The 23,239-nt window shown below is 37.7% G+C and overlaps 1 protein-coding gene across 10 annotated transcripts in view; it reads right to left on the minus strand.

The window, feature by feature from the left end:
• The window catches only part of TPK1 (thiamin pyrophosphokinase 1), a 320,428-nt gene that overhangs the window by 25,425 nt on the left and 271,764 nt on the right, over nucleotides 1–23,239 (minus strand). For 4 of the 10 annotated variants that reach the window (XR_011505038.1, XR_011505034.1, XR_011505033.1 and 1 more), the window contains 3 exons: nucleotides 16,344–16,468; nucleotides 14,907–15,933; nucleotides 14,716–14,779 (listed from right to left, as the gene is read on the minus strand). The exons of 4 other annotated variants lie outside the window; for them this stretch is intronic. Coding sequence is in view for 2 of the 6 variants with exons in the window: in XM_044766718.2 (XP_044622653.1) it covers nucleotides 15,844–15,933; nucleotides 16,344–16,468 (215 nt within the window). In the remaining 4 variants the exon portion in view is untranslated. Of the gene's footprint in view, nucleotides 1–14,715; nucleotides 14,780–14,827; nucleotides 15,934–16,343; nucleotides 16,469–23,239 lie in introns of those variants that run through there. 2 more of the 10 variants (XM_070515232.1, XM_044766718.2) reach the window with 2 other exon arrangements.

Consider the following 23,239-nt stretch of genomic DNA (forward strand, 5'->3'; position numbering starts at 1 on the left):
CACTGTGTTTACACCGCACGATAATGTGCTCATGTAATTGTCTGAGCTCCTTGAAAATCCCTACTAAAATAAAAGTATTAGTATCTGTCATTCTGCCTAAATATTGTTAAATGCTTAGGAAAAGTCCCCAGAAGTTAGCTTCCAGTTTTCCAATAAGTCTCATAAAGAATTGCTTACCAACTGGGAGACGTTTTTCCGTAGTGTAAGAGCAAGAAGATATGACAGGATTCATGCTGTTATAGACACTGTGTTACTTTAATGATGTTGCCCTTAAGGAAAGAAAATTATGCCAAGAAAAAATAAAAAGGAGACTATAGGAAGCAAACAGTTCACTGGGTGCTGACATTAAACAAAGGATGAGTTTCTGGCTTGAAATGCAATACAGGTAAAAATTTGGCAGGAAACCTATAAATTAGATAAAAGGAGCTTAAACTCAAATGTGGAGAGGAAATGAAAAAATCACCCAGATAAACTGCCAAAAGCAGGTAACATGGATGGATGTGATATCTTTCTGGATGCCATGTTGAGGTCCTAAGGTACTGTGAAATTCTCATGAAGGCTATCTGGGAACACTCCCTATGGATTAGGTCCTATATACTAATAGAGGGCAAACAAACAGAAACCTCCCAAACCACAGAATTCTACATTTTATAATAACAGACTAAATAGACTATTTTATCATCGTTAACTCTGAGGATGGACTTGCCGCTGGAAAACAGAACTGGAAGGGTTTCCTTTATTGGAATGAATAATTTAAAAGATGGGGAAAATAGAAAAGTTGAAGATCTAGAAGATCATAAAACCAAAGCGTGCTAAATTCAGTAACAAAAAGGGGCTTCAAAGCCTTGTTTGGAGCAAAGTTAAGAAAGAGTTGATTTCTGCCTGGAGAAGCTGATGCAGCATCAACTTCTGCATTCTCCATCAGGGCAAACAGTCCTGCGTGTTCTACAAAGGAAACTGAGCTCAAGGTATGGGATGACATGGAGCTCTGTTTGCTGGACTCAGACCATTAAAAAGAATGTCCAACAGCCATGTTTGAGTAATGGTTTGCTTTCCAGAGACTAGTTTTATTTTTGTATATTGTCAAGAATAACATGGTGAAGTGTAGCCTAAAGGATTATATAGACAGATGAATTTAGAGATGTTGAATACTTTTCTCGAAGAGTATTGATTAGTGGCTCTCTAGAAAGGCTTGAATGATGCAAGATTCTGTCCTTGGAACTATCCCATTCAGGTTTCTATCACTGTCTTGGAACAAAACCAGTAAAATTAACCTGGATCTGCAGATGACAAAATACTGGGAGAGAGAAACTACAGAAAGAATCAAGATTCACGATGATCCTGAAAAATTAAAGTTACAAGCCAAAAGCAGTGGGAGGATTATATACTTTAAAAGAGTGAATTTTAGGGGCTGGCCCCGTGGCCGAGTGGTTAAGTTCACGCGCTCCACTGCAGGTGGCCCAGTGTTTCGTTGGTTCGAATCCTGGGCACGGACATGGCACTGCTCATCAAACCACGCTGAGGCAGCGTCCCATGCCACAACTAGAAGGACCCACAACAAAGAATATACAACTATGTACTGGGGGGCTTTGGGGAGAAAAAGGAAAAAATAAATAAATAAAATCTTTAAAAAAAAGTGAATTTTATGGTGTGTGAATTATATCTTACAAAAGCTGTTATATAAAAAACAAATAAAAGCAATAGGGAGATGTTTAACTGGAAAATGTAAAGCCTCGTATTTGAGTTAAAAACCAAACATATTGGATAGGAAAAGCTTATTTGGTGACAGTCTTTGGGTTTGAGTCGACTGTGAGCTCAGTATCAGCCAACAGCAGGGTCTACTGGAGCCTCAGCTTCCTGAGGACCAGACTTACCCCAGAATCCTTAGCGCCTAACACAAAGTCTGCACAGAGTAGATGCATTATAAATATTTGTTAAATAAATATGCTGCTTAAAAACAATGCAACAAGACACAAGAAAAGCCAAAAATCTAACACAACCTTAAGCTACAAGAGCTTAAATATAGGAGTTTCTTTTCTAATTAAGAAATCTAACATAGAAAAGAGACTGGAATAAACCCCAAAGTGCTGACACTGGTTGTCTTGAGTTAGAGGATTATGGGAGAATTGTGTCTTCTTATTTTATATTTTTGTCTATTTTCCTTGTGTTTCACTTTTCAGGATGGGGGGGGGGGAATCCCTGCTCCCTCCACCCCAAGGTTATTTGAATGGCACTGAGTGTGATGGACTGCATGTTTGTGTCCCCCCAGAATTCATATGTTGAGGTCCTAACTCCAAGGTGATGATACCAGGAGGTGGGGCCTTTGACAGGTGATTAGGTCATGAGGGTGGAGTCCTCATGAAGGAGGTTAGTGCCCTTATAAAATAAACCCTAGAGAGGTCAGTTGCCCCTTTACCATGTGAGGACACAGCGAGAAGATGGTGTGTGTGAACCAGGAAGCAGGTCCCCACCAGACACTGAATCTGCAGCGGCTTGATTTGGCCTTCCCAGCCTCTAGAACTGTGAGGAATAAATGTTTGCTGTTTATAAGCCACCCAGTCTGTGGTATTCTGTTATAGCCACTGAGTAGGTTGAAACATTGGTCCTCCTGAAAAAATATTTTATAAATATATCTTTTTATGCATATGCCTGTCTCTCCCCCTAGAATGTAGACACCTTAACTGCAGAGATTTTGTTAGCCTTGCACGTAAGTCTGATGGTAAGGACAACAGCAAATTCACCCCCCCCCCCCTTCTTGCAAATGCTAATATAACTGAACTGGGGAAAAATAGAATTATCCACATGACTACTCTTATCACATCCTAACTTGATGTACTATCTCTAAGAAAAGATACTTGACTCAAGATAAACTAAAAAAAAAGGAGGGCCAGCCTTGTGGCCAAGTGGTTAAGTTTGCGCGCTCTGCTTCGGCAGCCCAAGGTTTCACTGGTTTGGATCCTGGGCGTGGACCTAGCGCCACTTAGCAGGCCATGTGGAGGCGGCATCCCACATAGGAGAACTAGAAGGACCTGCAACGAGAATATACAACTATGTACCGGGGACTTTGGGGAGAAGAGGAAAAAAAAAAGATTGGCAATAGATGTTAGCTCAGGGCCAATCTTAAAAAATAAATAAATAAAATTTTCAAAAAGTTTAACACTATGACTTAAATTTTAGGCTAGAAGTCAGTTCTGGAATTCTCCTCTTTTTTCTTGGTGGTGGTGAAGAAAAAACACTCTCAGAGCACTAACCTTTCTTTCAGTGCATGTGTTTGGTAATTTACTTGATGTTACCCCTGTGCCCCGTCGAGGACTGACACCTCTGAGGACACATTCTCCTGCACCACTCTCTGCGTCAGTCACAAGAGTCATTGCAGCAATAAACAGAGAAGAACAACGAAGGCCACTTGCTAGGTGGGGCACTTGCCACAAGGTGGTGGAAAACATGTCCTTCAAAGGTCTTTCTTTCTGGACCAACTTAGAAGGGAGTTGGCTGTTTATCTTCATGGTTACGGGAGTTTCTGGGCCAAAGACTACCTAGGCAAAGCACATTCCCTGGGGCCCTAGTGTTGGTGAGAGATTGTCTTTCTACCACTGGTCATGGAAGAGACCTAGGGTGAGTAACTGCCACCTCTACCTTGAATACCCTGTTTAAACTGAAGGGCATTTAAAATAATCACAAAATAATGCAAACCCACAACCAAGAAACCAACCCTATGTCACTTTCCAAGCCACATTTCAACTCTCTAATTTTCTCATTTTTTGAAGATCTGAAGCCAGAGGAACTTTAATGCGAGAAGGAGAGGTGAAGCCTATGCAAGGTGAACCAAACCTCTCTCATCTTAGTATCATTATCAGAAATTTTTGAGTTAAATTTGATAGTATGTGGCCATGGGCACAAACTGGTTTAGATTATCTTGACAAGTCCAGTCAGTTAATCCAACCAAATCAACTCAAAAAAAGGCATCTAATGAGTCAAAATAGAGAATACCAATCAGGTTGCATGCATAGGCCACAATTCATCTTAGCCCTGAGACTTATGCAAAATATTCTTAATTATGCATCCTGAAGATATAAATTATTTAGTCAGAGTATGGTTGGAGATTTAAAAATGAAGCAAAATAAGTTAATGCCAATTTTTGGTAGGTGGAGTTGCAGAAACGTATAATGGATGAATTTTTGAATAAGTATAAATGAATTCATTTAAGAAAGTAAATGTACCCTAAAATTCTTTAAAATGATTTGTTTATCCATATATCTTAAATGACCCATTGTTTACCTTGCCATGCAATCCTTTCTCTTTAGATAATAAAAGGTTTGATGAATAATCACGTTTCAAATTAGTGACATTTAAAGAATCATTAATCACACCACCTTCAAATGTAATAATCATAAACATTAGAAGTTACAGAGACCCACCAAACCCTACAAATAGCAGCGGAGCATAGTCTGATATAGCGCCAGAAGATCAGAGGACGGCACAGAAAGACCAGGAGGTCCCACTCTGCTGCACACAAGCTGGCTAGGCGTGGAAATTGACTGGATGGCACGAACAGCCGAGTCCTTTATCCTGTCTAGTCTTCACAACTTATTCCAGATGAGAATACAACCTTTTGTAATTACGGGTGACACATTCTTTCTGAATCTACTTTTGAATTTGAGAATTGGCACCAAAGTTCAGGACAAGAAACTGTGGCCTACTCAATTCTCTCTATTTACCCCACTAAATCATATTTTACTATCCACAATATTTTTCCTGCCTCTGGTTGTTCTAGTCTTTGCCTGAAACTTACTACTCATCTTAAAGAAATTATTATTTACACTGCACCACTCACTCTGCTGTCTGTGAAAAATATGCATTCTTAGATGTTCGAACACAGGGATACAAGACAGTTCATCAACAGTTCTGTAAGCTTCCCCCTTTTAAGCAGTATTCCACAATATACACTCAAATGTTCCCACTAAAACTTATGATTCTGAAAAGGGACACTGTCTTTCAAGAGATGGTATTGATGAGCCTAGAAAGAACCAGATCAAGAAAAATTTGAGGGGCTGGCCCCATGGTGGAGTGGTTAAGTTTGCACACTCCACTTGGGTGGCCCAGGGTTTCGCTGGTTTGGATCCTGGGCATGGACATGGCACCGCTCATCAGGTCATGCTGAAGCGGCATCCTGTACAGCACAACCAGAGGCACTCACAAGTGGAATATACAACTATGTACTGGAGGGCTTTAGGGAGAAGAAGAATGAAAAAAAAGAAAACAAAGATTTGAATTCTAGACCATTAAGTGATAGGGAAACGTTGCATAATTTTTTACAAGGAATGACTGGATGGAAGCGATATTTTAGGAATATTTGACAAATATGGCAGCATACTGAAGCAGGAATTGGAATAAAATAATTTCGCATTGAACTTACGATATACTGTTGCTCCACTAAAATGATAACTACTAATCCTTTCTTAGCAAAAACCCAGGCTTTAAATTCATTTTTCAAAAGCACTGAACTATTTATGTTGATTGATGTGGGCAACTGCCCATGTGAGAAAACGATGCCTTGAGAATGTCTAGCTGGTGCTAACGGCTCAATGTGGGCACCCATGATTAGCAGAGCTAATCTCAGTTCTTGCGGCTAAGACGGCCTCCTTCATTCATTCATCTCCCCAACAAATGTTTTCAAGTGCCTACAGCTATAAGTGAAAGGTGACAGATTTAAAAAAGGCAAAAAAATAGTGAAAAGGTTTCTACAACTTTATCTTTTTTTGAGTAGAAAATTAGGGGATAGAGATGTGAAGGCTAAAAGCTATAATCTCTGTTTCATAAGTTAAGTTTTTTTTTGTTTTTTATTTTGTGAGGAAGATTGGCCCTGAGCTAACATCAGGGCCAATCTTCCTCTATTTTATGTGGGATGCTGCCACAGCGGGGCTTGAGGAGCAGTGCTAGGTCCCCACCAGGGATCTGAGCACGTGAACCCTGGCCACTAAAGCGGAGCATGCGAACGTAACCACTATGCTGTCGGACTGGCCCCAAGATTTTTGGTGCTTGAGTTATTTAAAAACTAGAGGGTTTTTCCAAAAATTTCACTTTAAAACATCATAAATTTACCTATATTTTCTTACTGTATCTATAGCAGAGGCTTTTTTGGGTCCAAAATTTGGCACAATTTTGCAGGAATTTTCATGGAGAGCAGAGTGGACTTCGAAGCCCGCTGATATGGGCTTGGCCATGTGACCATGTGGGTTTTGGGAAATGGTATGTGGATGGAGAGGACAGTGTGCTAGGCCAGAGCTGAAGCCTAAGGAGCTTTGCACATTTCTGCTTGTGTCTTGTGTGTCTGCCACCACCTCGAGAAGAATATGCTAGCTCTAGGTCCAAAGAGAGACATGAGGAGCACCGCCATCCAGATGTCCCACGGATCTATTTTAAGAGGCAGAGCAGCGACACACCAGGTGCTATGAAACAAGTCCAGCTTTGGATTTAGCCAAATCTTACCTGAGCGGCAGCTGCATGAGCAATATAAATGACTGTGGTTTTATTCACAGGGTTTAGTCTTGAGGTGGTATAATGCAGCATCCTTGTGCCAACAGCTAATGGATACAGTGGCAAAATGGATTATTGGAATTGAAGTTTACAGACTCCTAGGTGAAGGTAGATTTTATCGATCACTTTTCTCCACTACACTAGACATGACACTGTCATATAAGAACCAAACCTGTGCGATTTTAGTGCCCTTTCTATTTATTGCCTTTTCCAGCCATGTGTAGTTCTTGGATTAACTAGCTTGGCTTCCCATTGCCTTTCATACTTCTTGTTAGTATGTATTTTCCTATGTTTTGGAGTCAATTTTTCCACTTTTCTGACATTTTGTTTTCTTTCCTTGGAAACCTAAACTCTTTCAAAGAATAATCTCTTTCTCTCACAATTCTTTCCACCTTAAGATCCTCACCGACTTTGAGGGGAAAAGGAAATACTGATGATAATTATCTGTTGTTCTCATTCTTACTTTTGTTTAATCTTACCCAAACCAGGTTGTGACAATTTAGGGCATATCTCCAGAAACTCGCTGTGCTTTTTCTTTTTCTTAAGCAAGATTAGCCCTGAGCTAACATCCGCTGCCAGTCTTCCTATTTTTGTATGTGAGCCGCTGCCACAGCATGGGCATTGACAGATGAGAGGTGTAGGTCCATGCCTGGGCACCAAACCTGGGCCACTAAAGTGGAGTGCGCCGAACTTAACCACAAGGCCACCAGGGCTGGCCTGTGGTGCTTCTTTTCTTTTTCTTTAATGGAAGTTTATACACCAGAATGCACGAGCAAGAAATGCAAAGTTAGAAATGTATCCTATGAAGTGCTTTGGACACTGTGACAGCTGCAATTTATCAACATAAATTACTGTGCTCAGCTGCAAAGCTTTTGTCATAAGGAGACAGGGCACTTCCTAAATTGCCTGCTGCCTTCTTTAATAATAATCTTAGTTTTTACCATCCAGATATCCCAAGATAAAAGACACCTTGATACATACAGAGATAGAAAAATTCAGATTTCACATCCATCACTGGGAGCACCCACATGCTACTGTATTCATCTGCAGATGAGAACTTTTCCCCTCTGTCTAGGTGTGGCGTTAGATTACTCAGGCAAGACCAGGTGGGCAGGAGAGCCAGGAGAGGGAGCTTAGCAGTACACAATCAGCCTGCCTGCTGTCTCACTTTCCTTCAAATCAAAGACAAGAATTCACTGTCAGCCTCTTTGTTGGTGTCTCCCAACAGCATTAGGTAGGGAGAATCCTTTTATCTCTAGCATCACACAAACAAATTGATTTTAAAATGCATACATTTAACATGTGTTCTTAAAGGCATTATCATTTGGTAAACAGTATGGCTAGGTATCTTTAAACTACTATAGACACTTTAAGTACTAATTGTTGTCATTTTTTTAAAAAGTATCAAACTGCCTTTTAGAGATATTTGAGATATGCTACCATACAAATGCAATGTTTTGTAAATATCCATAAAAATCTAGTTTTTTTGGATACAGTTGAATTCCAGTGGACTTTTCTAGTAAAGTGGATGAGTTGAAACCTGGTCCCAGATCCCACTTAACTGGTCCCACTTAACTCCAAAGCCCGTGCTCCCTCTACTGTACCACGTTGTCCTTAAAGGAACTCCCTGTCCACATAACCCATTTCTGGAAAGCCACTTTTATGATTCTAGTCATAATGCCAAATTTCTGAGCTGCTTTCCTGCAGGACTGCAAGAACAGAAACTTCTGGTTTAGGAATTATAAAACAGGTTATTAAGAATCAATAATTTGCATATTTACTAAGCTTTCTGTGCCACAGCTCAAATAGGGTTGTAGAGACAAGACCAAAGTTATCTAGAGTCAATTTCTTTCTGAGTACTTGCAGTTTCATTGGCTGTCAACAGATGTTCTGCAGTCCCTAGCTGTAGTAGAAGAGGTCAGCAGTAAGGTCATCTGTGGTACACGGAATAATAACTGCCCAAAGATGTCCACCTCCTAATTCCCAGAACCCGTGAATATGCATGTTATGTGGCAAATGGGGAATTAAGGTTGCAGATAGAATTAAGTTTTCTACTCAGCTGTCCTTACAATGGGGAGATTATCCAGGTGAGTCCAATGTAATCAGAAGGGTCCCTTAAAAGCGGAAGGGGAGGCAGAGGAGGGAGGAGGTCAGAGTGATGCTCTGTGAGTAAGACTTGGTCCAATGTTGCTGGATTCAAAGATGGAGGAAGAGAGCCAAAGCCAAGGAATGTGGGTGGTCTCTAGAAGCTGGAAAGGGCAAAGACACAAAGAAAGGGCAAAGGCTCTTCTCTAGGCCTCCAGAAAGAAACAGGGGTCAGCTGACACCTTGATTTTAGCCCAGCAAGACCCATTTCAGACTTCTGAACTACAGAACTGTATGATGATAAATTTGTCTTGTTTTTTTAGCCCACTAAGTTTGTGGGAATTTGTTAGAGCAGCCACAGGAAACTAATACATTATCTCATTAGAGAGACAGGTTACTACCTAAATTATGGCTCCCTAAAGGCCATCAAAATTATGGATAACTGAGAGACAACAAGAATTTAAAATATAAAACAGCATCTTACTTCAATAAAAAAAGCTTTAAAAAAAGAATAGAAAAGCGCAAGCTACCAAAGAAAAAACAGATAAACTGCACTTCATCAAAATTAAAAACTTTGTGCAAAGGACAGTATCAAGAACATGGAAAGACAACCCATGAGAAAGAAAATATTTTCAAATCATATATCTGATAAGAGCCTAGTATCCAGAATATATTAAAAACTCTCACAATTCAACAATAAAAAAGAAAAATCCTTTTAAAAATGGACAAAGGATTTGAATAGGCATTTCTCCAAAGAAGATATACAATTTGCCAATAAGCACATGAAAAGATGCTCAATATCATTAATCATGAGAGAAATGCAAATCAAAACTACAATGAGATACCACTTCACATCCACTACGATGACTATTTTTTTAAAAAAAGGAAAATAACAAATGTTAGAATGTAGAAAACATGGAACCTTTATATATTGCTAATGGGAATGTAAACGGGTGCAGCCACTGAAGAAAACACTTTGGCAGTTCCTCAAAAAGTTAAATATAGAATTACGATATGACCTAGCAATTCCCCTTCTGGGTATACATACACAAGAGGATTGAAAACATTTTCACACAAAACTGTACATAGATGTTCATAACAGCATTATTCATAATAGGCAAGAAGTGAAAACAACTCAGATGTTCATAAACTGATAAGTGGACAAACAAAATGTGGTGGAGCCATATGATGGAATATTATTCAGCCATAAAGAATGGAGTACTCTTACATGCTACCATATGACTGAACCTTAAAAATTTTACAGTAAGTGCTAAGAAGCCAGACACAAAAGGCCACGTATTGGATTACTCCATTTATAGGAAATGTCCAGAATAGGCAAATCCATAGAGACAGAGGGTAGATTAGTGGTTGCCAGGGAAGGGAAGAGTGAGGAACCAGGACTAACTGCTAACAGATGCAGTATTTCTTTTCAGGGTAATGAAAATGTTGCAGAAGTAGATGGTGGTAATGGCCGTATAACACAGTGAATATGCTAAAACCCACTGAATTATATACTTTAAAGTGGTACATTTTATATTACATAAATTATATATCAATTTAAAAAGAAGAAAAATAATAGAACCCATCTCCCTACCACATTTATAGCTAAGAACTCAATAGGTAGTAACATTACCTTGACACCTTACTGAGCTGGACTGATATTCATTGCTATTTGATTAAATCTTGACTTTCCCTTTCACTTTAAGCACCCCAAAATGCTGCCCATGACCTTATCACGAACCCAGTTCCAATCGGAATAAAAACACTGCCACAGCATTTTTAATTTCTTTGACTTAAATCTGACTTTCTGGAGTACTTTCTCAATTTTAGCTTCAAGTCATAGCTTATTTGTTTTTTTGCTTGTTCTTATGGCTGCAGTCTCATCGACAAGAGGCTCCCTCTCATCCTATGGGACCCCTTATTCTTTACCAATGTCAAATTCCCTGAGTATCTGTCTTCCAGTTTGGAAGTTAGACAGTTTCTAGTCTTTTAGTGATCACTTAGAATTTCAACATATTTATGCTAATAAAGCCTAACACTCTTCAATACCTTCACCCTATTCCTGTGGAATACAAGAATCTCAGGACACTGTCACTCCACTTCACCATCCCGACTCCGATGAGTATATGTTATTGTTGTTGTGTATTCTAATTCTGTATATTTTCCCTTCACCTTTTTTTTAAACTTTTTAAATAATTATAGATTTACAGGATGTTGTAAAGAATGTACAGGGAATTTCCATGCACAGATAATTCTATTAGTAATATTTTAATTCCTCAATATATAATCATATAGAATATTATAAAATAATTTTAATTTTTTTTCTATTAAAAGTAATGTAGAGAGGGGCTGGCCCTGTGGCCGAGTGGTTGATTTCGCACACTCCGCTGCAGGCGGCTTGGTGTTTCATTGGTTCGAATCCTGGGTGCCGACGTGGCACTGCTCATCGTGCCACTCTGGGGCAGCATCCCACATGCCACAACTAGAGGGACCCACAGCAAAGAATATACAACTATGTACCAGGGGGCTTTGGAGAGAAAAAATAAAATCTTTAAAAAAAAAAAAAAAGTAATGTAGAGATTAAGGCCCTCTACTTCTCTGTCAAAAAACTAAAGAGATCTAACAACACAGGTCGTTATAACCATATAACGTTTTATTACATTGTGCTAAGAGGTCCAACGATCTATGGGGAGAAAGCTGATTAATATATTTATCATCTTTTTGTTTCTTTTAATCAAAGAAGAGTCATGTTTCTATTTCATAAAGAGACATTTAACTTCCTCATCAGGTCATTCTCGAGTTATCTGTAAAACATAAGAGCTACTTTCTACGTCTTAACCAAGGAAAAGTCAAATTTGTGCAGAAGAGTACAGAGGTATAGAGAGCTAGCTGCGTCCGAAGCCACAAGCCTTCTTTCCTTCCCCTCAGAAATACAAAGACTGCAATGCTAAGCTAGAATGCATCTGCAGACTTTCTTAAACGGATGCAAGGATGTGCAGATAATGAAGACGACCTCATTTTCTTTACTGTGTATATATCAGCATAGCTGTGAACGTGAGTATGTAAAAATGTTAAAAATATAAACGAGCATTTTTCTACTTGAAATTGTAATAACAACTCTTGATGGTTTTGACTCATATTTTCTCTGCTGTTCATTTATATTTTCTTAATTGCTTGAGAACTAATAGTCTTTTTAAAAAATCTGTAAGTGTCTTATTGACATGAACTAAATGACCAACACAATTTTTCCTCCCTTATAAGGAGTTATCTCCTTATCACTCAGGATATGTGACAGCTTTAAAGTCTGAGAGTTTTTAATTGCATTTATTGGAAGGGATCTTGCTATGTAATCTGTGTGTGGAAATTAATAGAATTAATGAAAGAATCCTTGACTAAATTGGACTTGGGATGGCCTGTAGGGGGAGCTCTCACACCCTACCATACATCATCAATAACTCCAAACAGGAAGAGATGCATGTTTGCATCTCTGGAAGGAAGTGCAACCACTTTACGACTGAAGGAAGATTTCTTTCCCCTGCTGGCAATAGCCCAGCCAATGAGAAGTCCCATAGCCCAGCCAATGAGAAGTCCCATAGCCCAGCCAATGAGAAGCCATCGCCACCCAGAACTGTTACTTTCTTCCCATGGACTTTTGTTTGGAACAGCCCCCTACTTGCCCTTTGCTTTATAAAAGCAAGCCCCCTCCTTTGTCCCTCTGCATTTGTCTATGGGTGACCATAGCATGCACATCCTGAATTGCAATTCTTAGCTGATTTGGAATAAAACCCATTTTTGCTGGAGAAGTAACTGTTTAAGGTCAACATGTGTAATCAGCAATCTTTGCACATCACTCCGAGAAAATTTTCAGAAAAGGTGAGCCAACAGAATTGCAATTCCTTGTAATGAAAAAAGAACTCGAGCAATATTGAGCCTACAGAGACAGCCGTCAGCAGCGGAGGGGCTTTTCTCCATCGTCTTCTCTACAGGTCAGAAGTATATAAGCAGATTCAAAAGGGGCATCGAATCCATTCCAGGAATGTGGTAACCAAGGAAAAAAGTAGATCTTAAGCAAATAATTTTCTAGTGAGGTTGGAAGATTTACTGTGTAGTATCCTACAGAGACTATGAAATCTCTGATTATATGTGGGTGTCACTTGTTGAAATAAAATACCACTACTACTAAAACCTTACATTTGGATAGATTTCCCAAGTAGCATTATAAGGAAGATCTTATTTATCTCTCATAGCAACTCTAGGAGGTTGGCAGAAAAAGGTATTATCATTCTGTGACAGATGAGGAAACTGAGGCAGAGAACATCTAAGTGATTTACTCTTGGTTGGGAGCGAGTAGGAGAGCTGTGACCAGAACTCAGGACATCTGACTAAATCAATCAATCAAATATTTCTTATTGACAATCTATTACTTGTAAAATGTTATACTAGAGCTTTGTTCTTGAGGTGATTAGAGGTAGAAAGACAATACAGAAAGATGTGCAAACTTAAATTACAATAGAGGCGTTAAAAATTTAGATTTCCAAAGAAATGGAATACTTGTACAAAAGAAAAAAACTAAGCAGATTATTATTTCTTCAAGGCTGGATATCTCCTAGATAGTATATTCCATTCCCATTCTAAGTTTCTTCTCTTTCTATATTTAATTCTGGGACCGGAAGATAAAACCAAATTGATTTTCGGTCCTTCACCATCTTGTCCAAACTTCTTTCTTTTAATCTTTCTTTCGGATATTAAAGGAAGACACTTGTTGCTTAGCTGGAGTTAACCCCTCCTCTTGTATCCAGGGGTTCTAACTGCCCTTTTCTTCAAGGCCCTTTCACTCACAGTGTGGTCTGGGAAGCAGCAGCATCAGCATCACCTGGGTTCTTGTTAAGAAAGCAGAATCCCAGGCCTGCGCTAGACCTATAGAATCAGAATCTGCATTTTCAGGAGACACGTGAAGGTGTGAGAAGTACTGATCTAGCTATTCATTTAAAAGTTAACCCCTCCATTTCACACACCATTAGTCGCTTTTCCTTCACCATTTCCTTTCCTTCCTTCTTGAAACAACCCACCCGGGCTTCACTATTTAAAAAAACAAAATAAAACCAAATTTCTCCCCAGGCCCTACCACCGTCAGTGACTGATAGCACTTTTTGCTCTCAGACTATCTCAATTTGGTTTCCTTGGTTACCAATTTCCTGGAATGAATTCTATGCCCCTTGCTCCCTTTACTTTTAAATCACTTATTTCTTTCTTAAAACTCAAACTTGACTTTCACTCCAATGTAGTTTGCACACATAAAAAGCACTAAGAAAAAATGATATAGATATTAACTTTGGTAAGCTTAGATGAACTTTTAAAACATCCATAGTCCAAATACTGATTGGAAAATGAATTATCTTATCAGCATTTGGTGCCTGATGATTTTCAAGTGCCCGCTCTTATCCTGCATCTATTCAAGATCATCGACGGATCTGCGCTCCTGCTAAGCTGGCCGACTGACCTACACTAGGCCAAATTTACTGAATGCCGCTGGCAGCACTGTCCCAACTTTGAAAAACAGAACTGTTAGATCTCTGCAGAAATAACCCACAAGTATACACAGACACAGTGTTCATGAAAATAAAGCAAAATGAGACCTAGGACTTAAAGCTTGTCTATTTTAGATTTTCTTCCTGCAGCCTTAGGCTCCTAAATCCTAGAATGCAGAGGCCCATCTCTTGTGAAGAAATGAAGAAAAGGAAAAAGCTGTCAATGGAAGCCATGGGTTTCCTCACTGTCCAGTGTTATAAAAAAAAAAAGCTGACACTGCCGAGGAACCAAAAGACAAATTTGCCTCTTAATCCCAATGACTTTCTTCCCTTTATTCTTCCTTTTTATTGTGGCAAAACACTTAACATGAGATCCACCCTCTCAACAAATTTTTAAGTGCACAATACAGTATTATTAGCTATAGGACCTGAGCTGTACGGCAGATCTGGAGAACTTATTCATCTTGTATAACTGAAACTTTATATTTGCTGAATGACATTTCATACAACAAAGGTTTGAAGGTTGAGATGCTTTGAAATTTACTGGGTACCAGAGCCCACTCACCTTCCATGGATTTCAAGCAATCTGCTCACTAGTGATTGGATGTTGTGTTATTCATCAGGTCTGCCTTTTATGAAGAAAAATGAAGAGCATAAAAGAAAAGAACCACAGTGAAAATGGGGGTGTGCTGAAAGGTTAATGTGCTCTTCAGCCCACTTCAGATGGATCACTGAGCAGCCTCACAATCTGTTTACCTGATGCATGCAGAAAGAACTGTCACGCTTCACCTTTGGAAATGGGCCATTACTCCTGGTGACAGATTATGAATTGTGGAATATGGCCAGCACCTGGCCAGACAAGGAAGAGTTCATAAATCAGACTCAAAACAGAAATACCTGACTAAAATTCTTCAGTTCTTTGAGGGGTTGAAAAAGGATATGTAAGGAGAGAATCAGTTCAACCCACGTGTGTATGTATGTGTGTGTACTGAGGGGTGGGGAGAATGTTGATTTTCTAAAGGCCTTTGTTAAGGTTCTACAAAGAAGTATTTTTTGTTACTTTTTGTTGGCCAAAGAGTTTTGCTTCATTATGGAATAAGGTGGCAGTTGGGGGTCAGGGTGGAGGGTGGTTGGGGTAAAGATTTTATTCTTAACAGGAAATTGGCTTGGGCCTTCCAAGGAAGAAAGAAGTGATCAATTCTCTCAACAAAAAGTATAAATAGTTGATTCTTAGGGGTCGGTGTTTGTTGATTTTACAAATAATATGGAAAACAGGCCATAACCTTATAGATCTGGAAAATAGCTACAACTTGGTAGCTAATAGTAGGCAAATTGCTAAATGGATCAGAATACATTAAAAGAAGTGTTTATAAGTATATGAAAATAGCCAGAAAAATGTCAACTAAAACAAAATGTTGCTATAATATAAGGCCCTTGAAGAAAAATAATCTAAACCAGTTGTAAGAAGATAGTCTTACTTTTGAGTTTTGTGTTGTAGGAGTGAAATCCAAAAGGGACTTTTAGAACTGTTATCTGAAAATATGCTCCATGAGCCCCCAAAGGCCAGCCAATACTCTACCTCTAGAAAGGTGCTAGCAATACCCAAAAGGTAGTGTTCTACTGTTGCGTCATCTGTTGGCAATTCCTCCCACATCGATTAAGCATGTACTACCAAGGAGTCGAGAGAGATTGTTTAATTTTCATCATACCCCGCCTTCACTTCAGACAGCAGCCACCAGGCTGGTAGTAATTTTTCATCAGTATGGCACCACAAGAGTTTGTACTTTTTTGAGAAGAAAAAGTAAAGTTTAAGTAAATATATAGACCATTACTATAACATCATCAGGATAATTTTTAAATCATTTCCTTTTGAAAAATCATTATTTAGGGCATTCATTAGAATATAATATATAACATCATGGACAGAAAGTGGAGAACATTTTTATAAGAATAAAAGATTTGGCAAGCATTTTAGCTGTGATAAAGCCAACATCTCTTTATCCTTTGTTATCTGAAGACTTTTTAGAGTTCTGATAAATTGATCTTAATTATTTTTAGATATGAAATACTATTCTACTACTTTTTCCTCTTTTTTACTAATGTCAATGACAAAGTTATCAGGCCAAATTACTTTCTCTTCCTCTGGGGAACCAACTTCTGTAGAACCCTTCTAGTCTTTGATACAATCGTTACCTTGACCAGCAGTTTTACACTAGAGACCAAAGCTTTCCTCAGGCACCGAGTGCCACATTTCAGGCCACCTGAGGTCTCCCTCCCAAGTGTGCCTCTGCTTGCTCCCAGCAGGAAGTCCAGTCCATCTGGTAAGAAAGGAGATGACTTCATTAGCAAATGCTATAAAGACCTGAAGCTCTCTTAGGGAGACAATCCATCAGACCTTTCTAATCTTTTCTTTTCCCTCTACACAAAATTTGCCCTCAATCTCCCTTTTAAACTGATTTTCTTGGCATAAAGGTTTGTAAAACGCGGGCACACATCTTACATATTCTGATCCTTCCGTCCACTCACATCCAGAGCTAGACCTGCATATACCTACATTCCAAGCCCCCTCGGCATGTGTCTGTGGTGGATGACTGTGACCAGCAGGAGAAGCTCCCTATGAACGAAGGCTTTCCGAATGTTTGTCTGACCAGCTAAGCTGTCATGGTCATTTTCAGGCCCTTAGTTAAAAATGACTGTTAGACATCCATCTTAGAGAAACAGTGACTCAATAATTAATCATCAATGCATTGGAAGATTATCTTTAAATTAGCCAGGAACATTATAACTAAATTTATCCTAAAATACCAGTGTTTCTACCTCAGAGGAATAATTATATTTTAAGGTTTCTTACAGAAACCTTTCTTTGAACTCTCAAGCATTAGTGACAGAATTCCTTGCCCTGTGTATAAGGCATCATGTTATGTGTTAGAAAGAAAAACCTCCAGACATATGAAATGTAGAAGGTGAAACAAGGTTAAATTCATAGGACATTTAACTACATTCATTAAATAACGACTCAAAATAAATACAGCAAAATGGTGAAAGTTACTATGTTTATCAAATTAATTGTAGAAAGAATAATTGATATAAAATTCACTATATTAGCATTATGTAGAAAAATTGCATGTAGAAAGATGGATTAGAGCTGCATCTTGAAGGGAATCAGAATGTGCCACCCCAAACTATGCCACTTTGGCATGGTGGTTATTTTGAGCTGAAAACACTTGAGAAGCAGCAGATGCACAAAGAGCTCTCTTACCTCCCCTTTTCTACCTAAAAGCAGGGCACAAATTTCCCATGAGAAAAAGGTGTACTCCCTGTACCAGGAGGAGGAGAACATTCTTCTCCCTGGAGACATGAAGTCAATGCTAAGAGGAATCTAAGCAAACAAACCTACTAAAGTCACCCTTATCTTCCATTAGTTTCCCCCAAATATTTCCTAGTCACTTTCCCACAATTTACCGACCGTAGCCCAAACCCCTTTTCCCTTTGCCTTGACACATCTCCACAATTTATCATTCTTTGCTAAAATGGTATAAAGTGGTGTATAAACTTTCAGGCCTATCTGCTTTTTTGGGTCTTCAGTTCTGATATGTGAAGACTTCCATGGGCACGTAAAAATATTAACATTAAGTAAAATTTGTGTGCTTTTCCTCTGTTAATCTATCTTTTGTCAGTTTAATTCTCAGGCACAGCCACAGAGCTGAAGAGGTTAGAGGAGAAGTCTTTCTTCTTCTACAGTCTCAAATAGATGAGCAGCCTCTGACGAAGAAGTAAGGAGGAAAGCATTCTGAGCACAAAGGCTCCATTTGTTAATTCCTCTAAAACTTCAAAGAACAGAAGAGAGAAAACCAATACCAAAACTTGAACAATCTATTTGTTTAAGATAATTTCAAGAAATATGAAATCATTAGTGATGAATTTGACAAAAGATTGCAGGAGATGTCAGCTAAAAATTATAAAATACTGCTGAGAGAAACTAAATAAGACCTAAACAAATGGAGAGAGATAACTGTGTTCTTGGGGCAAAAGATTCAATATTGTTAAAAAAGATCCAAGTTAAACGATTTACACTACCTGATTCCAAGACTTATTATAAAGCTATAGTAACCAAGATATTGTGGTTTTGGGGTATAGATAATCACACAGGTCAGTGGAACAGAATGAAAGTCCAGAAATAGTCTCATACACATGGAAACAATTAATTTCAACAAAGATTTCAAGGCAATTCAGTGAGGAAAGGAAAAACTTTTCAACAAATAGTTTGGAACCATAGGACAGCCATATGCATTAAAATAAACCTCAAGCCTTAACTCGTCATTTACAGAGATTAACTGGCGATGGATAATAGCTGTAAATGTCAAGCAAAACCATAAAACTTCTAAAAGAAAGTAAGAAGACATTTTAGTGATCTTCAGTTAGACAAAGATTTCTCAAATAAGATACAAAAAGCATGAATTATAAAATTAAAAAAACCAGTAAAAGGGAGTTCATTAAAATTGCAAAATTTTGCTCTCCAAAAGGGACTGTTGAGGAAATGAAAAAGCAGCCACGGACTGGGAAAAATATTTGCAAAACATACATCCAAGCAGGGACCTACACACTGTACCCACAATGGATAAACAGCTCTTATAACTCCAGAATGGAAAGACCAAAAATCCAATAAAAAAATAGGCAAAAGACTTGAGCCATGGTTTTTTCAACTGTGGTATAGAGACATTTTGGGCTGGATAATACTTTCATCGTGGGAGGCTGTCTTGGGCACTGCAGGATGTTTAGCAGCATCCCCAGATGCCAACAGGATCCCTGGTAGTGACAACCAAAAATGTCTTGAGACACTGCCAATGGTCCCCTGGGAAACAAAACTGTCCCAGCTGAGAACCACTGCTTTGAATAACACTTTACCAAAGAAGACATAAGGATGATGAATAAACATGTATAACCTAGGATAATCAACTAAAAACTACTGAAAACAATTGGAAGTGTTTGATGAAGTTAAAAAATATACAAATATTAACAAGATAGAAAATATGAAAATACAGTGAAAGGTTAGATTTCATACTCAGTTGCAATAAAAACAGACATGAGCTCAAGAAGAAATTTACTGAACTTATATGAAGCTATAAAGTTTTACTGAAGGGGCATGAAAAAAGATGTGAATAAATGAATATGTGCCTGCAGAACAAATTAAAAGTAGGAAAAATTCCTCTAAGTTATAAATACAGTGAAATTGCAATAAAAATAAGATTTTCTTTTAGGAACATAATAAAACAATTCAAAAGCTCAATGAAAGCATAAACAGAATACCAAGGAAAATATTTGAGGGGAGTGATAATGGTAGATCTAAGGTACGGTTAGCAAAAACAGTATAGGGATAGGAAAAATGCCTAGAAAAAACAAAGAAGCTGACCATATATACCTGCATAGTGTATGTTTGATAAAGCCAATGTTTTCAATCAATAAGCACATGATGAACTGATGAATGTGCTACAAGCAAACCAGCCAGCAATTTGAGGGAGAAAATAGTATTGATTTCCTACCTACATGACTTCTTATCCTCAAATTAATTTCAAATGATCCTCATCAAAATTTTAAATGTGAACCAACAAAATACAAAAGAAAAGAAGATAATAATTGGGTAATTTTACACTTTTGACAGGAGAAAACTCTATTACAAGACAAAACATAAAAGACTACTAAATCTGACTGCTTAAAAATTAAACAGCTTGAGCTAAAATTATGCATATCTCAAGATAAATCTCAAAAACATAATGTTCAGTAATAAAAGAAAGTTTGAATATTATATAAAAATTTGCTCTTATTTGCAAAAAAGGTTAAAATACAGAAAGCAATATATTGCTTATAGAAACATATGCAGGCATTCAAAAATACACAAAATGTTAGAAGAATATAGAACATTCTTTGTCACTCAGGAAGATAAATGAGGTCCAGGGCCGTGGTCTGGAAGACCACCTTTTCTTACAATGTATTAAATGTTTTATTTCTTTAACTTAAAAAATAAAAAGGACTGAAAACAGAAACATAAAGGATTGATAATTCTGGATGGTAGAAAAAAGAACGAGAATTATATTATTTTTCTACATTTGTGCATTTCAAAAAATTTCTCAAAATACTTCAGAATTTTTTGAGGTAAAATAAATAAGCACATACGTGTACCATGTCAGAAGACAAATTACAAATAAATTTACAATACAAATAAGTTCAATAACCCTAATAGAAAAATTTGTTCACACAACTGAAATGAACCATCCAACAGAAAAATGGGCAAAGACAATGAATGGGCAATTCAAAACAAACAAACAAAAAAGAAATTTGCAAAGGCTATACTTATAAGAAAAGATGCTCTATTTCCCTAATAATTAAATAATAATTTCCCTGATAATTAAATTAAAATGACAATTTTCTCCCATTAGATTGGCAAAGAAAATTCATTTTGGCAAATGTGTGTATATATATATATATCTCCTGTGAGCCAGCCATCTCACTTCTGGGCATTGGGTCCTCTTGACTATTCACACAAGTACATGTACAAGGGTTGTGGTTACAATGTTGTAATAAAAAAACCTAGACATCATCCACATATGTATCAAATTGAAACTAGTTTAACCAGTCATGGTAGCTCTATACAATATGATGCAATGTATGCATTTAAACAAATTAGATCTGTATTTATAAAATAAGGCAATATATTTAATATATAAAAGATGTTTTTAAGTGAAAAAAGCTAGTATATAAGAATATGTTTATTATGAACATTTTTTGGTTAAAAATATAAAGAGTAAAAAGGCATAAAATTCTAGGAAGATGAACATCAAAGTTTTAGATTCAGTTACCTATAGCAGCAGTTAGATCATGAAGAGACTTCTGTGTTCTATGTTTCATGTATCTGAACTATTTCATTACTTTGACAAAATAATTTTTTCAGAAAACAAATTTTTCAATGTTGATTTTAAATTTTACTTATTTATTTTCATGGGAGCTCATAATCAAAGACATGGACTGTAAATGGCATGGGAACCTTAATAGAATTTCTGAAGATTTTATTTAAAAGGATGAAGAAAGTAATAGAGTAACGTGTTTCTCCAAGCGATGCATATTTATTCTGGATGTAGAGACTTTGTGATAATTGCTAATGTAAATCAAAGCAGTGTTGCCGTAAGTTCTTGACTGCCCTTCTAAGTACAAGTAACTGTAAAGAAACAAACAAAAAATTCCATACTTTTCCACCTGAATACAGTATTTGAAGTATTTATATATATGCAAAATAGATCATATTTCATCCAAGTTGTCATCAATTCATCCAATTCTTGACATATAATTTTTAATGATGTGCAAAAAAATTCTGGAAGTACTCTATCCAAAGTCGTCAAAGTATTAATAAGACCAAAAGTTATAATGACACACTAAATATAACCAAAACTTAGGGCAATATTCCCCCTTTTCTATCACAAAATAGATAACTTTAGCTCAGAAAAACACAGTATAGGCAGCAACTGAGAATTTTCTACGGCATCTCTTGATAGGTGGTACCACTGCAAACCTCAACAAATTCCAAGACACTTTAAAATGAGCACTTCAGTTGCCAGCTCCAAAATAAATCATTTTATTTATGCAAAGGCTGAGGCAGTCTTAGATAACGTGGGACGTTTGCCTCCTTTCTCTCTGACTGACTCAAGCATCTGACAGTCATCCTAACTAATCCCCTTGAAAGCCCAAGATCAGAACCCTTCCCAGTGTCCGTCATCTCTAGTGGAGTACCCAGAGTTCTCTTGTGGTCCATTCCATAAAGGATGCTGGAATTATTCCACTAGTTAGGGTCTGTTAATTTACCAAGAAATGTAGTCTGTTTGTGCGACTGAGTTTGTCCTGCAGATATCTTGTATGCTTGCCTTCCTATGAGACTATGGACTGTTGTAATCATTGTTATTTAAGGAGTAACAACCCAAGAGTATTCTTTCAACTAAGGAAATGGCTCATTTTAGGTGGCCTATAAAGTAATACTCTGAATCCAGATACAGTTCGATAATGACTTTGTCTCTTTACTAGGAGAAAGTCTGTAGAAGTGTTACAAATGTGAACTCATACACAGGAGACACCTTATTTTGTTCTGCATTTCTAGTATGCAAACAGTATTTTGAAAGGCTGGAAAATAAGAAAAATCATCCATAATCTTATTACTTGAATCAATTACATTTTCCCACTTTCAGTCTTCATGCATATATGGGACTTTTTGTTTTGCATAGTTCAATCATAGCATATGCAATTTTATATCCGGTTTTTAAATTCATTTTCAAAATGAAAAATTGTTTTTCAAGTTTCTTCTTCATTATGATACAGCAGTCATTTCAAGAGGGATGGGAAGGGGAATATTTTAATCAGATGGTTATAAATGTAGTATTCCATTCTTCTGGGGATATTTTGGCATCTCAGCAGAGGTGTAGGACTTCCCTGTTTCCTTCCTGATTCTGCTCTCAGTAAGGGACTGAGTCTACTCCACAGCGCCATATTGCTGCTGGAATGCTGGGAGCTCCCAATATATTTGGCAGAAACTTGCACTTCACTTTTATCATTCATTTAATCTCTACTGTAACTAACTGTGGTTATTTGCCCTTTTACATTTCCAATTTTACCTTTTTGTGCTTTCTCCTTTTTGTTTTTTGATGGCCCAGTGTCCAGTGGTTTATTTTATTTTTTCGAGGAAGATTAGCCCTGAGCTAACATCTGCCAATCCTCTTTTTTTTTTTTTTTTTCCTGAGGAAGACTGGCCCTAAGCTAACATGTGTGCCCATCGTCCCCTACTTTGTATGTGGGACGCCTACCACAGCATGGCTTGCCACACAGTGCCATGTCCGCACCCGGGATCCAAACCGGCGAACCCTGAGCCGCCAAAGTGGAACATGCGCACTTAACCACTGAACCACTTGGGCCAGCCCCCAGTGGCTTCTTTCTCTCTTTTTAAGAACCAGTTTTTTGACTCCTTAACAATTTTGTAATTTTTAATTTCTCCTTTGATCGTTTCCTTTTCCTTCATTTAACTTCCCTAGATATACTGTATTATTACATTCGTA

This window comes from Equus asinus, chromosome 1, assembly GCF_041296235.1.
Source record: "Equus asinus isolate D_3611 breed Donkey chromosome 1, EquAss-T2T_v2, whole genome shotgun sequence".
Lineage (NCBI taxonomy): Eukaryota > Metazoa > Chordata > Mammalia > Perissodactyla > Equidae > Equus > Equus asinus.